General features: G+C 42.8%; 1 protein-coding gene across 3 annotated transcripts in view; it reads right to left on the minus strand.

Moving 5' to 3' along the window:
• Positions 1–17,372, minus strand: part of pde3a (phosphodiesterase 3A, cGMP-inhibited) — a 483,158-nt gene that overhangs the window by 97,342 nt on the left and 368,444 nt on the right. For all 3 annotated transcript variants that reach the window (XR_010977629.1, XM_068058930.1, XM_068058931.1), the window contains exons 3-4: positions 7,391–7,645; positions 1,325–1,482 (exon numbers count right to left, since the gene is read on the minus strand). Coding sequence is in view for 2 of the 3 variants with exons in the window: in XM_068058930.1 (XP_067915031.1) it covers positions 1,325–1,482; positions 7,391–7,645 (413 nt within the window). In the remaining variant the exon portion in view is untranslated. The remainder of the gene's footprint in view (positions 1–1,324; positions 1,483–7,390; positions 7,646–17,372) is intronic.

Consider the following 17,372-nt stretch of genomic DNA (forward strand, 5'->3'; position numbering starts at 1 on the left):
CCCCGGAATTTAGGATAAGGGGTGATTTGATCTAAGTTTTCAAGATATTAAGGGGAACAGATAGGGTAGATAGATGAAATCTACTACTGGGGAATGTAGCCTAAAAAATTAGAGCCAGACCTTTCAGGAGTGAAATTAGGAAACACTTCTACTCTTAAAAGGTGGTAGAAGTTTGGAACTCTCTTCTGCAATGGTAGTTGATACTAGATCAATTGTTTAGTTTAAATCTGCAATTGATAGATTTCTGTTAACCAGGAATATTAAGGAATATGGGGCAAAGGTGGGTATATGGACTTTCACGGATCAGCCATTATCTCATTGAATGGTGGAACAGGCTCAAGGGGCTAAATGGCCTACTCCTGTTCTTATGGAAGCTGGGCACCCAAACTTCTAGCCTTAATTCTGAAAATATTTTTCCCTGAGTCACCTTCAAGGCATAAATTACTTTTGGAAGGTAGTGCACCCAAAACTGCAGAAAATACAAATTTGGCTTCACTGACAGGGTCACATTAACGCATGGGACTGTGATACTCATTCCCAGGGGTTTCAGCTGAATATGGGTCGTCCATGAAGGCAACTGTGAACATGGCTCACCATACACCTACACAGCGCTGCCTGCCGGTTGAGTTATAAGGGACGCAGTGCTGGAATTTGAACACAGTGGGAGCGCAGTGGGGATAGGCTTGGTTATCTGACTGTGGCTGCATCACATGGTCCCAGCAGCTGGAAGACAGGGTTAAAGGAACCCGCGAGCAGATCGAGAAGTTGCCACTGGGGCCTCACAGCAAGGAGAGGAAGACAACACCTCTGCAACTCTTCACAAGGTTTAGGCATTTTATGGCAGGTCTGTGTTTTAATGGATGGAAGACATTTAGTGGGGGGTGGGCAGTGGGTGAAGAGGACTGTGTAGGGAAGGCACCTAAATTTACTACAGACTCTTCTTGGTGTGCAGGTCCCTATGAATTCTCCATGCCAGCTCTGTTTACTGATGATATGCACAAGGAAGATCATCTTTCAAACGCCCTCAAGATATTGCCAAGCATTTGATTCGCTTTCTTGGTAACAGTTTCACACTTAATGGAAACTTTGAGCGAGTCATTAACCAACATACCGAAACCTTTACTCCTCCACTCTGCTAATGGGCACCTTTTCACCATACATACGTGCATCATTTCCAACGGGCACCGAGAACATTCAAGGGGAACCTCCCATACATTAAATATCTACATAAAAACCTATTGGCTCCATCAGATACAGGATTTAGTGTCAAAGCAGACTTTACATGACTGCAGTGCAACATCAGAGTTTATGGAGCTGTACACACCTGCCCGATGGGGTCTCGTGAGTGGACTTGATGCTTGCACTGCGGTCTCTCCGCACAGGCCCAGGCTCCATGGTAGGCAGACCAGTGGCAGAAGTTGTGGTTGTCCATGTGGACGAAATCCGTCTCAATAGTCCCGGAGGGAGACTTCTCCTCAGTCGCTAATGGAAATAAAAGGATTAAATAAATTCAGCACACCCAGGCGAAATCATCAATAAGCATGACTAAAAAAAATTCATGTGTGAACAATACAGCCTTAAGTTAATTCAGCTCAGTCCTAAATGCAGAAGGATGGAAAAACAATATCTCAGACAAAGACAATTACAGTTTGTTGTTCTTCAAAAAATAAATTACTTCAATAAATGCTTCTCTATCTTTTTTGAATAAAATACCAATTATAAATCAAATATCATGATAACAGATTTTTCATTGCACCTTAAAGCACAATAAACAAAGAAAAATTCAGCAATTTTGTAAATAGAATAAACAGTTGATTAAATCAAATTATACAGAATGGTTTTTCAGTTTATCCAAGACTGTGATAAAGGGATGTTTTTGTTCATTAAATTTCCTATTATAAATCCACAGATCTATCTGTCTGATGGTTTGGTAACCATGAATCTAGTTAAGGTCAATAATTGCTTTAAACAGTACTTTCATCAGACATAATGGCTGTCCCAACAAAGAAGGAAGTCTGTCTGAAGAAACTTGGGTGATTTTTCAAGGCGAGCTTCAAGAACGTCGCAGCACACGTGCGAGATGTGCACTGTGGAGCCGCCATGATATTTAGTGCGGCAGCTCATTTATATGGAGGCTCCACCGCACAGGTGCCATTTTTAAAGGGCTTCAAGCCCTTACAAGTGATTTAAATTTTTAAAGAGAAATCGATGTTGCAATTACATTTATTAACTTTATTAACTTTGCCCTTCAACCCCTTCCCACCATCCCCTCAGCCAATAGTGAGAGTTTTCTCTACTCCCTCCCCACCCCCCCAACGTCCTGAAACTTTATTCCTCCTCCCTCCCCACCAGTGTTTCGCCTCAGAGATCCGAAGGCACAGGACTTCCGGCAACCGGACGAAATATCGAAATATCAGGAGGCTGGTAAAATCCAGCCCTAGGACTCCATTGGTTGAATCCATCTCAAAGGAGGAAGTTAATGAAGCATAATTACCCTGCAGTATCCAATGTCTTTTTCAGTTCAATGCTATAAAATCTTTCACCTAGAAATAGCTCCAACTGTTGACCAGTTCTGATCACACTTATCTGTGCAATCGATTACTGGACATGTAGCAAGTTGCTAAAATCAAGGTCTCCAATGCAACTCTCATAGATCTGTATGGAGTTTAAAGCATTGTTGCACATTCCAACTAATATCTCTAGGATTCTTTCACTTACCCCTTGCAAACTTCTATCCCAGTCTGCTATTATAATAAAGAACTTATGCAAGCAATTTTACCTTTCTGTACTAGTCAATCACCTGTTACACAAAGGGAGAGAGAAATTGGAGTAGCGCCAGAAACTGGCTCAAAATAAGCATCGCGGAGGCAACGTGTGCTCGAAGACACCAGCTTGAAATCATTGGAAACTGAGCCTCGAGCACTTTTTACATAAAAACTGGGATGCCCAGTTAGGGAAATAAGCTGGCTCTAAGACCAAGCTGGTATATCTTGGGAGAGGGGTTGTGGTGAGCCTGAGGTGAAAGGCATGATTGGCTGGGCAGAGCCTGCAGTACTACTGTGGGGCCAGGAGAAGCCCTCCTCCACCTCTTGGCTCCACATAAACATTAAGCAAAACAAGTTACCTCGTCTTTTTGTTTGCAGCCTCCAGCAGTTCCTTTAAGGCCCATTGGCTAGGTTGGTGTTGACCCAGAAAAACTGCCACAGTTAATGCTAAACTGTTGTTACTGTTCACTCAAGCCCCACACTAACTTCATCATTGAGACATCCTCCGTTATACAGTGGCATCAACCCACAACTAAACTCCCTCAGTCCCTGCACTCCTGTCCTTGTTTGTGCTTAACAGAAATTCTCCACCTACCATGACACCCCAGGGGCCCCAATGGAATCTTATCTCATGCCTGAGGGGAGTGCCCATCATGGTTGTCCCCTCCCCCACCCCCAAGAGTGAACCTGTTGAGAAGCCAGCCAGGTACATAGAAACAAACTTTTGTTGTTGGGGCCCAATGGAACAGGAGTGCCCAATTAGATTCCACAAGGGAAGTCTGGGCCTTTGCTCTCTCCAGCTCCCCGTCACAACCCCTAGCCCCCATTATCCCCAGATGTGAAACCCTGGAACAACACCTCTGACTTGCTGCCAGCAGCTGCCTTCTGGTGTCAGCAGCCACAAGATTTTCATCCTATCCTACTGGCCAGCTACCGCTTTCTACCAGAAATGGACAAGCAACTGACTGATTTCAAGCTGGCGTCTTCATTGCCTCCGCGATGCCCATTTTGAGCCAGTTTCTGGCACTACTCCAATTTCTCTTTCCCTTTGTGGTGATCGACTAGTACGGGAAGTTAAAATTGCTTGCATAAGTTCTTTATTATAATAGCAGACTGGTATAGAAGTTTGCAAGGGGTAAGTGAAAGAATCCTAAAGGTATTAGTTGGAATGCTCATCAATGCTTTAAACCCTATGTAGACCTATGAGAGTTGCATTGGAGACCTTAATTTTAGCAACTTGCTACTCGTCCAGCTAGTCTGATGATGGCCATGAAAACATTGTCAATTGTTGTAAAAACCTATCTGGTTCACTAATGTCCTTTAGGGAAGGAAATCTGCTGTCCGTACCTGGTCTGGCCTACGTGTGACTCCCGACCCACATTAACGTGATTGACTCTTAAATGCACTCTGAAATGGCCGAGCAAGCCACTCAGTTGTATATAACCACTACTAAGCCAATAAACAATGAAACCTGATCGACCATCTGGCATCGACCTCGGCACTGGAAACGACAACAGCAAACCCAGCCCTGTCGACCCTGCAAGTCTTCCTTACGAACATCTGGGGGCTTATGCCAAAGTTGGGAGAGCTGTCCCACAGACTAGTCATGCAACAGCCTGACATAGTCATATTCACGGAATCATACCTTACAGACAATGTCCCAGACACTGCAATCACTATCCCTGGGTATGTCCTGTCCCACCGGCAGGACAGACCCAGCAGAGGCGGCGGCACAGTGGTATACAGTCGGGAGGGAGTTGCCCTGGGAGGCTTCAACGTCGACTCCAGACTCCATGAAGTCTCATGGCATCAGGTCAAACATGGGCAAGGAAACCTCCTGCTGATTAACATCTATTGCCCTCCCTCAGCTGATGAATCACTACTCCTCCATGTTGAACACCACTTGGAGGAAGCACTAAGGGTGGCAAGGACACAAAATGTACTTTAGGTGGGGGACTTCAATGTCCAACACCAAGCGTGGCTCGGTAGCACCACTACTGACCGAGCTGGCCGAGTCCTAAAGGACATATCTGCTAGACTGGGTATGCAGCACGTGGTGAGGGAACCAACAAGAGGGAAAAACATACTTGACCTCGTCCTCACCAATGTGCCTGCTGCAGATGCATCTGTCCATGACAGTATTGGCAGGAGTGACCAACGCATGGTCCTTCTGAAGTCGAAGTTCCGCCTTCACATTGAGCATACCCTCCATCGTGTTGTGTGGCACTACCAATGTGCTAAATGGGATAGATTTCGAACAGATCTAGCAATGCAAAACTGGGCATCCATGAGGTGCTGTGGGCCATCAGCAGCAGCAGAATTGTATTCAACCACAATCTATAACCTCATGGCAAAGCATATCCTCCACTCTACCATTACCATCAAGCCGGGAGACCAAACCCGATTCAATGATAAGCACAAGAGAGCATGCCAGGAGCAGCACCAGGCATTCCTCAAAATGAGGCGTCAGCCTGGTGAAGCTACAATACAGACTATCTGCGTGCCAAACTGGGTAAGCAGTATGCAATAGACAGAGCTAAGCGATCCCATAACCAACGGATCAGATCTAACCTCTGCAGTCCTGCCACATCCGGCCGTGAATGGTGGTGGACAATTAAACAACTAACTGGAGGAGGTGTCTCCACAAATATCCCCAACCTCAATGATGGAGGAGCTCAGCACATCAGTACAAAAGATAAGGCTGAAGCATTTGCAACAATCTTCAGCCAGAAGTGCCGAGTTGATGATCCATCTCGACCTCCTCCTGAAGTCCCCAGCATCACAAATGCCAGACTTCAGCCAATTCGATTCACTCTGCGTAATATCAAGAAACAGCTGAAGGCACTGGATACTGCAAAGGCTGTGGGCCCTGACAATATTCCGGCAATAGTACTGAAGAACTATGCTTCAGAACTGGCCGCGCCCCCAGCCAAGCTGTTCCAGTACAGCTACAACACTGGAATCTACCCAGCAACGTGGAAAATTGCCCAGGTATGTCCTGTACACAAAATTCAGGACAAGTCCAACCCAGCCAATTACCGCCCCATCAGTCTACTCTCAATCATCAATAAAGTGATGGAAGGTGTCATTGACAGTGCTGTCAAGCGGCACTTGCTCAGTGACACTGAGTTTGGGTTCCGCCAGGGCCATTCAGCTCCTGACCTCATTACAGCCTTGGTTGAAACATGGACAAGAGAGCTGAACACAAGAGGTGAGATGAGAGTTACTGCCCTTGACATCAAGGCATTTGACCAAGTATGGCATCAAGGAGCCCTAGCAAAACTGGAGTCAATGAGAATCAGGAGAAAAACTCTCTGCTGGTTGGAGTCATACCTAGCACAAAGAAAGATGATTGTGGTTGTTGGAGGTCAATCATCTCAGCTCCAGGATAGTATGTCTCCAGGATAGCTCAGGGTAGTATCTGAGGCTCAACCATCTTCAGCTGCATCATCAATGACCTGCCTTCAGTCATAAGGTCAGAAGTGGGGATGTTCGCTGATGATTGCACAATGTTCAGCACCATTCGCGACTCCTCAGATACTGAAGCAGTGACCTGGACAATATCCAGGCTTGGGCTGATAGGTGGCAAATAACATTCGCGCCACACAAGTGCCAGGCAATGACTATCTCCAACAAGAGAGAATCTAACCATCTCTACTTGACATTCAATGGCATTACCATTGCTGAATCCCCCACTATCAACCTCCTGGGGGTTACCATTGACCAGAAACTGAACTGGAGTAGCCATATAAAAACCGTGACTACAAGAACAGGTCAGAGGCTAGGAATCCTGCGGTGAGTAACTCACCTCCTGACTCCCTAAAGCCTGTCCACCATCTACAAGGCACAAGTCAGGAATGTGATGCAATACTCTCCGCTTGCCTGGATGGGTGCAGCTCCAACAACACTCAAGAGGCTGGACACCATCCAGGACAAAGCAGCCCACTTGATTGGCACCCCATCCACAAACATTCACTCCCTCCACCACTGATGCACAGTGGCAGCAGTGTGTACCATCTACAAGATACACTGCAGCAACACACCAAGGCTCCTCAGACAGCATTTTCCAAACCCGCAACCTCTACCAAATAGAAGGACAAGGGCAGCAAATGCATGAGAACACCACCACCTGCAAGTTCCCCTCAAAGCCACACACCATCCTGACTTGCAACTATATCGCTGTTCCTTCACTGTCGCTGGGTCAAAATCCTGGAACTCCCTCCCTTACAGAAATGTGTTGTACTGACCCCACATGGACTGCAGCAGTTCAAGAAGGCAGCTCACCATTACCTTCTCATGGGCAATTAGGGATGGGCAATAAATGCTGGCCTAGCCAGCGATGCCCACATCCCATGAATGAAGAAGAAAGGATTCAAACAAGGCCCGACAGTTTCTGACTCTGACCGATACTCTCCTCACAGGATTGCCATCGCTACCAGCAGGAGATTTAATGTGTTGAATTTCCGCAGCATTCCAGTTTTTAACCTGCTGTACATGGACACACCACAGATTTGTTAGATTGTAGGAGGAGAAACACAAAACATGAAACTACTAAAAACACATGAAGATTGCTGATAACCAACCAATGAGCTATTGGAAATGGAAGTTAACATCTCTAGGCATACCTTTGGGATAGCGAGTTTCTCTCCCGGGCATTCTTCAGAGTCAGAGCCAATGTAGGACTCGCTGAATGACATTAATGGATTTATTCTGGGCTTGTGGATGGGCTGGAAGGTCAGTTGAGTGCTGAGTAGATTGCTGACAGCCCTCAAGGAGGTACTGACATTGGGAGGCAGGGAAGGTTCAGCCAGCAGGTCTGTAATTAGTCCATGGGCCTCACCCATCACAGCGATATCAACAGTGACACTGGTCCCTGAAGACTGAAGGAAAACGAGCAATATAAATACATTGATACATCAACTGTAGCCCAACATGTTGCATCAAACTTTTACTTAACCTTCTATAAATAGCATGCATGAACTCTGGGATTTAACTCAGATGAATTTTCCATATCCACTACATTGCAATCAGCCTGACTAATGCTCATTAAAATGAATGAGCTAATTCCACAATTCAGAATAAGAAAGTAGTCTGCCTAGTAGCATTCTATCCTCCATGTTTGTTTTCTAATTGATCCACCAATGGTCAAGTGTGATCCAAGGTGAATAAGGAAGTGAAAATAATGATAAACTATGGTACCATTTAGCCAGTTACTTTCAACAGAAGTTACTTTAAATAGAAGTAAACATGTATGATCTAATTGCCAATCCGGAAACGTGGCCACAGGGTGACCAAAACTGGGAACCGAATATTCAAGAGTATTCAACATTTAGAAAGGATAGCCAAAAAGGAAAAGGTAGCGCTGTTAATAAAGGATGAAATCAGTACTTTAGTGAGAGAGGATCTTAAATCGGAAGTTTGGGTGGAGCTAAGAAACAGCAAGGACTGGCAAACATTGGTGCATGTTTTTTATAGGCCACCAAACAGTAGCGGTAATGTAGGGCATGGTATAAGTCAGGCAATTCTAGATATTAAAGGTATCAAAGAATATGGGGATAGTGTGGGAAAATGGCATGAGGTAGAAGATCAGCCATAATCTAGTTGAATGGCAGAGCAGGCTTGAGGGGCTGAATCGCCTACTCCTGCTCCTATTTCCTATGTTCCTATCTCAGTTCATCAATGAGATGACTTTTGAACTCAAGCCAACAGCTAATTTCAAACAATACACCTTAAATTAACCAGTTCATTTGCACCCCTTATCCAAATTATGCATAATTCATATTATTTAGTGTTCATATTTGGGTTCTCCTATGACCCTGAGGACGTCCCCATCTTGTTGGGAGATGGAGGCCTCCATTCAGCCTTCACAGTAGTAGGTTTTTCTCAATCCTTCTCTCCAAGTTATACCTTATTAGTTTTTTCTCCTTCATTTGTTAACATTGATCCTCAGGGATTATTACTAGATCCCTTTTCTCTTGGTTAGAGAAGCTCTTTTGGGCATCTTGCATAAAGTTGGATAACCCTGCCAACTGCATGAGGAAACATTATTTTTCCTGGAGACTGGTTGCCACAGATTTTGACATCAGCCAAGTTTGGCTATCTTTGGCAACTGAGTGATGTGTTAAAAATGGATTTCTATTGGTGGAGTAATTATATATAGCTTTTAAAAGCATCAACAGTCCAGCTGAAATTGATATTAGTCTGCTTAAAATGATATCAGCTGGCACTGTCTCTGAGATGCTCATAAGAAATTCCCATTGTCTATGTTTAAGTTAGTTGATGGGTAGTTAATTAATATTGCACATTGCAAAGTAAGTGACCCTTGCCATTGTGAGATTAATTAACACATTAAACATTTGTCTGAATCCTCAGTCAACTGAATTTGTTAGCTGTAACCTTGATATCTTCTTCTGTGTGGCTGTCTGAGCTTCTGAATGCTTTACACTGGTCCTTTAAATCAGACTTAGAAGATGGCATCTGGGAGCTGGCTCCTGAGAGTAGAAATTTGTTTTGGGCCACCAGTACAAAACGGTCAGTATCACATTGGTCTCCTATTATATGCCCTGCCTGATGTTCAATTCCATTGACTTGGAACTGAGTATCTGATGGAGTGTATAACAGGGAACTGAAGTGATACTGCCGGTTTAGCGCAAAAGCCCAAGGTAAATATCTATCCCTTGGTGTTTCAAGATGATTAAATCCAGTTTGCACAGATCCGCGGTAAAACTGGATCAATAAATCTGCCAGCAATCTACAGAAACCAAACGTAACAACACAAATGGCTTGAACTGGCTCACAATTATTGGGTCCCAGAATTAGACTTAAAGATAAAAGGACCTTCACCAATAGCACTGTCTAGCATTTTACTAATGTTGATATGGAGGCATAATTTAACGTCCGTACAGAGCTAATTGGCCCGGCTACTTGGAAATCAACGAAGCTCTATTGTCATTTGCGTGCTGCAATTGGTAATATTGTCAAGCTCAGCTGGCAGGTCAGCTTCAAAGCAAAATATGCTACATAAACTGAAAAGGTTGCTTTCTCTGGGTCCGAGCGAAGACCTAGTTTAATTGTCTCACTTTGCCTTTACGGGAAGCAAAGATTTGTTTCTATAAGGTAGAACAGGTTTCCATTTTAAATGTGCAATGTCCTGACTTATATAAAATGTTATGGGAAGATGGTGACATAGTGGTAATGTCACTGGACTAGTAATCCAGAGCCCAGGCTAATGCTCTGGGGACGTAGGTTCGAATCCCACCACAGCAGATGGTGAAATTTGAATTCAATGAATAAATCTGGAATTAAAAGCTAGTCTAATGATGACCATGAAACCACTGTCGTTGGTTGTAAAAACCCATCTGGTTCACTAATGTCCTTTAAGGAAGGAAATCTGCTGTCCTTACCGGGTCTGGCCTACATGTGACTCCAGACCCACAGCAATGTGGTTGATTCTTAACTGCCCTCTGAAATGGCCTCGCAAGTCACTCAGTTCAAGGGCAATTAGGGATGGGCAATAAATGCTGGCCTAGCCAGGACGCCCATATCCCACAAACGAATTTTAAAAAGTAGAGATTTTACGATTTGAAGCACCAAGTGTCTCTGCTGTGTCTGAATAAATTGCCTTTACATTTAAGCCAAAAATACAATCCAGAGCGAAGAAGCTGGAGATCTGTTCTCTGCCAGTTCTGCGAAATTTGTACAGCAATGAGGATTATTTATGCTGGATGCTTTATCCAAAAACGATCCTTTGCAGGACTAAAGATGCTTTTTTAAAGTATCTGTATTTTTGGCTTAAGCATATATAAACATTGTCAAGATTTTAGCCTATATCGGTCACACCACGAACTTGAGATTTCCACATTCAAATCAATTATATAGTGCGAAGCCTACATAAATTCCAGTGCGCCGAGGAACAGATGTACACTCCAGATCACAAGAGACACTGCTCACTGGCAGAATGTACAGAACCACGGAACACGTGGTAGTGTTTATAGAACCCCAATTGTAACAAGTGTGAAATATCATGGTAAAAGAGTTATTGTTTATCCAGTGACAAGTATTGAGAGAAGGCCTGAATGATAACAGTCAGTTCCTTCTTATAACCCACATTTTCAGATGTCCAAATATATTACAGTAACTAATTGGGGTTTTATCCTTCTTCAGATTTTGTAACTATTTCCTCAGTTCAGCTTTTCTAGCTTTTGCTAAATCATGGGGTGAGGAAGCAAGATATTTGTCATCGAACAGTATGCCATGAATGAGTACTTTTATCTGTAACATCAGAGTGGAATCAATTTCAGATTTTACTTGCTGCATTTCTGGACGGTTTCATTCAGTACTCTAAGTCTTAATATTGGGTTACCGTGGAAACCACTGCACAGCATCATAATTCACATCATTATATTTTAAAGTTGCTGCTTTTGATTGGAAGGAACAGACTGGTGAGCAATACAATTCCTGAATGACGTAAAGAGCAGTGCAGTGAGGCCTAGTTACAGGCTATCAACCATTAATTTACTTCTTATATATAAAAAAAAGCAAAAGCATTAATGGTTAGACCCGAATTACACTGAGCAAGGTGAAGTAGAACACCATTAGTTTTTAAAGCCATAACTTTGCGCATCTATTACATTGTAGAACAAGACTTGTATGTTGCAGCTTTGCTGTGAACATCTTCTGGCAACATATTAGGAGAATGATATCCAATAATAATTTTTACTATGTTAAAGGTTCTATATAAATATAACTTTCCTCGGTGCTTCACAGGAGCATTATCAAACAAAATGTGAGAATGAGCTACATGAGGTATTAGGACAAATGGTTAAAAGTTTGGTCAAAGAGGTAGGTTTTAAGAAGCATCCTAAAGGAGAGGAGAGAGGTAGAAAGGTGGAGAGGATTTGGGAGGGAATTCCAGAGCAGAGGGTTAGGCAGCTGATGGCATGGCCACCAATGGTGGGGCAACGAAAATTGGGGATACACAAGAGGCAAGAATCGGAGGAGTGCGGAGGTCTAGGAGGACTGTAGGGTTGAGGAGGTTACAGAGATAGGGAGAGGTAAGGTCATGGAGGGATTCGAAAAGAAGGATGAGAATTTTAAAATTGAGGCATTGCCAGACTAGGAGCCAGTGTAGGTCAGTGAGCACGGGGAGTGATGGGTGAACGGGAATTGATGCAAGTTAGGATATGGGCAGCAGAGATTTGGAAGAGCCCCAGTTTACAGAGCCGGCAAGGTAGGAGTCAACAAGCAGCTAAAGCATGGAAAGTATGAATGATCTAAAAGGGCTCCTCTACCTGAACATGAATAATGGCTAAACCAATGCATGGTGCTGTAATTTGTGCATTGGGTTAATTCTGGTCACTGCGGCACACGGGAGAGAATCAAACAGTTCAGAGAAGAGTCAAAAGGCTGGCCCTTAATGTCAAAGGACAGGGTTATAACAAAACTATGGGGAAACTTGGGATTTTCATCTTTGAAAGGAGATGCAAGTCCAAAAAATTAAATTAATTTAAATTAAATTGAGACGGTCAGATAAGATGCTCGGTGCGGACTCAGTGGGCCGAAGGGCCTGTTTCGGAGCTGTATCTCTCTATGACTCAAAGTGAACAAAGGTTCAAATTAGTAAAAGGCAACTTTAGGACCATTATCAGGAAGTTCTTCTTCGTACAAAGAGGGCATAACACATGGAATGGATTTCCAGGTAACATAGTCGAGGCAAAAGAAAACCCTGAAATAATGAAAGAGCTATCACATGCTGCAAGAATGGAGACGTTAAGAGTATTTTTAGATCGATGCACCACAATTGGCCAACTGGTCTTCCTCGTCTGTGTTCACCTTATATTTGATGAAAATTACACAGAGGTGAGTTCACCATTGTAGAAAACAAAGGTCTTTACTGAGTTAGTCTCAACAGCCTGGTGAATGGACACACACATTGTTCAAGTGTTGCAATGAGTTATGTTTGTGGGTCCAAACAGTGTACCAAGATTCACTGGAGTAAGTCAGAAACTGCTGGCAACAACCAGTTTGTTTTTCTCCCTTCAGCTGCTTTTATATTTGGCCAGTTCACTTGTTTTGTTCTTCTTTTCTTCCCCACAGACCCTCGCTGGAGTACAGTTTCATACTCCAGCAGCTATCCAGTACTTCGCCCAGCAAAGCGCAGTCTGCACGCATGTGCTTAGGCATGGAAAGCATCAGAGCCCAGCCTGATTGAACTATGTTCTCAGCCAAGGTCCACATGCACACATTTTGTAGCAGGTGTTTATCACAAGTAAGGAGGAGCTGGAATTCCGGCTGCTTAGTTTCCCGACCTGTCCTCCCAACGCTCCTCAAAGAAGCGCTGAGACCAATTATAGAGCCCCATCTGAGATTAACTCCTGCAGTAGATTGGGAGTTATGGAATTATACAACACAGAAGGAAGCCATTCGGCCCACTGTTCCTGTTCCAGCTTTTTGAAAGAGCTATCCAATTAGTCCCACTCCCATTGCTGCTTTCACTATAGGCCTGCAAATCTTTCTTTTTCAAATATATTTTTGAAATTTAGTATTAAATCTGCCTCTACCACCATTTCAGGCAGTGCATTCCAGATCATCATAACTCACTGCATAAAAAAAAGTCCACTGATCTCCCCTCTGGTTCTTTGGCCAATTATCTTAAATCTGTATCCTTTGGTTACTGACCCTCCTGGCAGTGGAGACAGTGCAAACAAGGAGAAGTTATCAAACCCCTTGTTATTTGGAACACCTCCATTAAATCTTCCCTTTATCTTCTGTGCTCCAAGGAGAACAATCGCAGTTTCTCTAGCCTCTCCACATAAACTGAAATCCCTCAACCTTGGTACCATCCTAGTAAACGGCCTCTGCACTATCTTCGGGGCCTTGGCTTCCGAGACAATCAAGCCTTGGGCCTTCTGACTGCTTGGTTTAGTGCTATACTAGTGTTTTAATTCACTTGTCCAAAGGAGCTCCAACCAGTTCACTTCTGAGTTTGATTGATTTGCATGTTGTCTTTTTTTAAAAAGTCTAAAGAACATGAAAAAGGAAGCAAGGCCAAATAATGTTTTTATTCTTTACAATTATAAGGGCCTTTGGAGCCACATGTGTCAGCGGTGGCCAGCAGTGGAGTCTCAAGCTTCTTTTTATTCAATATACCAGCAAGGTGTGGGTGGAGGTCAGTACAACCCACAGACATTTTCAAAATCTGGCCTGGAACATTTGGAGGAAAGCCATGTGAAAAGACAAAGTCTGGTTGAAAACACATATTCCAGGCACCTATCTTCATTTTGAGACTGTCTTTTGAGATTTGGAACAGTCAATGATTTATAGAGGCCCGCAGCGAAACCAATGAATGTATGATGGCTTCAATTGTTTCTCCCAAACTATTACCTAAGGCAAATAAAACAAAGGAAATGGAACATTTTTCTCCTCGTGCCAATGCATAAGACGCTGATTTTAAAATGATTTGTGGTCAATGGGAAAATAACTAAAGTTATCTACTAATTCGCCCCTGCGTGAATTATGTACCATATCTGGACTACATAATCCATGTCCCGCTGAACTGAACTTCCAAGGACAGCGAAAAGCCTTTGTGGTGCCACAAGCTTCAAGCTTTTTTTTAAACTACTGACCTCCATCTTTGTACAAGATGTCTCAATCCATTAAGTTGCACCGTTGGCTTTGATTACATAGAAATTACAATACAGAAACAGGCCCTTTGGCCCAATGTTGGGGTTGATGCAATGCCCTGCCCCCACCACATCCGCTACACATCCCCGACCCCTACACACCCCTGTGTGAAGCACCCTGGGGCATTTTCCTATGATAAAGGCAGCATTTAAATGCAAGAAGTTGTTTTCTCACACAAGCAGAAATCCAAAAGTGACAGGCTGGCCTTTTCCCATCTCTAACATATTCCTAAATGTTGCTGTGGATGTTGTTTCAATCACTAACTCTGGTAGTGCATTCCACAAACTCTCAACCCTCCCTGATAACTTATTCCATCAGTGAATATCCTGTGGATAGTGACAAACTAATAGAAATTTCCAAATTGGATTCAAATCATCTTGCAAAGTGTTTAGATTAAAAATTAAATTAATTTAAATCAATACTTACATAATATAAAATGTAAACCGCACGAATAAAAATAATACGTCCAGCAACTTTATAACTGAAATACTTCTATTGACAATGAGTACATTGTTAAGCAATACTGGCAGGTCTCCAGGGCGTTGATCAAGTTGAGTCCAAGGATATACTGTTTAACAATAACATGAACATGAGCCAGTGTGTTATACAAGGCTAGGTTAAAAAAATGAAAACTTGAAGGAAAATAGGGCCCATGATGCATGGCAAAATAAATTGGATTCAGCCACTGAAAGTCAGGGAAACAGGAGTAAATTATTTGTGGGTTTATGTTAGATATGTTATTCATAGAGGGTTGACTCAGAAAATAAGATGGTGGGAGAACATCTTTGGTGTGATCTGATTGGCTGAATTTCTGGTGTTTGCTAATTGGTAGCTGTTCAGTAAATAGAAGTTCTCCAATTGGCTCACTTTGTTGTTGCTGATTGTTGACTGGTAGCTTATTTTCTAACTGGAAGTTCAGTTCAATGGGGCATGGATTATGTAGTCCAGATATGGATGAATATGCTATTTCCTCCAGGGTGAATGTCACTGCATCAACTATAGACTAGCCTTTGATTATCACCAGAATTATTTAAAAACATGAAATGAAATAAAACCATCCCCATAAAACATACTTTGGAGTTTATAAATTTCTTTATTTCACGCTGTGAAAGTGATGAAATCTGGAACTCTCGGCCCCAAAAGGCTGTGTGTAGCGGGATAATTCGCGCTTTCAAGATCAACAGATTTTTTTGTTAGGTGAAAGTGTCTTGAGATATGGCACCAAGGCGGGTAAAAGGCGTTGTAGCACAGATCAGCCATTATCTGATTAAATGGTGCAGCAGACTTGAGGGGCTGAATGGCTTACTTCTGTTCCTATATTTTACAGCACAGAAGGAGCCACTTAATGCTTGTGATGCAGCTAACCGTGCCAATCCCATTTTAATAAGGAATTCAGTAACCTGATAACCTATAGCAAAGAAATGATGTTTTAAAAATACTACAAGTTAAAGGAAAAAGATTATGCTGTTAGTAACTTTGCTGATGAAACATCCATTAAGGGCCTTCTCCTCACTACCTGGAACACAGGATCTGGTGATCCCAGGACAGTCCTCCATTTAAACTCACAGCTGTCAGAAGGGCATAGCAGCAACTGGCAAGATGATTCTTCAGGACTGTAACTCCCATAGCACTTTGTAAAAATGAAAGATACATGGGAGTGATTTCAAGAACTCAGTCTCATCTTGGGATTCAATCACGGTCAAGAATTTATCATTTGAACTGCTTGCTGAGGTAATTGCTGAATGATCATTCCCAGGTACCCAATATTGCTTGCTTAATTTGATTGGACATAGAATTTCCTCAAATTAAACTGCAGATTACGGTATGACTTGCAAAAGCAGCAGTAATTGCATTGTGATTGTTCATTATCTCATGTGAACATTATGTACGAACACCGAGTGCTAAATCAGTTGTACCAACATAAAACGCACCAATACTACTAATACCCTTGGTAAAACTTGAACATTGCCCCTGTGTATGCATATATAAAATATATAACATGAACATTCCTTCTATCACTACTTCACTGGATTAAGTGCTTGAGTGTCTGTTTTGGGACTTGAATCCATTACTTTCTGACTCAGAGGCAAGTGTGCTGTCCAACTGAGCCAAAGCTAACACTTTGACAGACTGACATTATTCGCAATGAAAAAGCATAATGGCAATGCCAAAACCATCACTGAATCACCAAGCGCCATGATGATGTCACCATAATGCGTTATGCTGAAAATGACCTTGGACACTTCCAAGCCCATTCTCTTCCCAAAACAGTCACATTCCCCCTTTGCAGTTGTTTAATGTGCAGACAGAAAACCAATTTCCAGGTAAGGACACAAAAAAACATGGATCGAGAAAAGGACCAATCTACCAATCAATCACTCTTTCGGCAGATCATGGGCAATCCACCCTATAGTGGATTCTACCCAACTCAGTTACTCTTCATAAATTACTCACTATTCTCCAAAGAAAATTAAACAACATGCTAAAATGTCTCTTCTACCTCTACTGTTCAACCACTGTGGAATTTATCCAGCACCATTTTCCCTCTTTCCCTTCCTTTCCTATTACAGTGTTTTCCATTGTAGTTGTATTGGAGTCACTATCTAGTGTTCTGACTATGACTAGCATCACCCAACACCAAGCTCCTAAATCCCACTAATTTGCAGCTGGCCAAAGGCCATCCATTTCTCATCTCCCCTGCAGAATTTGTTTGGGCTCACCACAGAAGTTAGTCCAGAGGTGCAACATAATTATAGAGGCCCTAAATAAGTCATACCCCATTCCTGACACATTTGGTCAGTCCGTTAATTTCTCCCACTTTCTGTTATGTGATGATTGATGGCTGACACTGCAGTGCAGTGTTTTTATCCTGCCTCCGTGAACAAGCATGTGGCTCTGATACAATGTAGGGTCTATTGAACTGTT

This window comes from Heterodontus francisci, chromosome 27 (assembly GCF_036365525.1).
Source record: "Heterodontus francisci isolate sHetFra1 chromosome 27, sHetFra1.hap1, whole genome shotgun sequence".
Lineage (NCBI taxonomy): Eukaryota > Metazoa > Chordata > Chondrichthyes > Heterodontiformes > Heterodontidae > Heterodontus > Heterodontus francisci.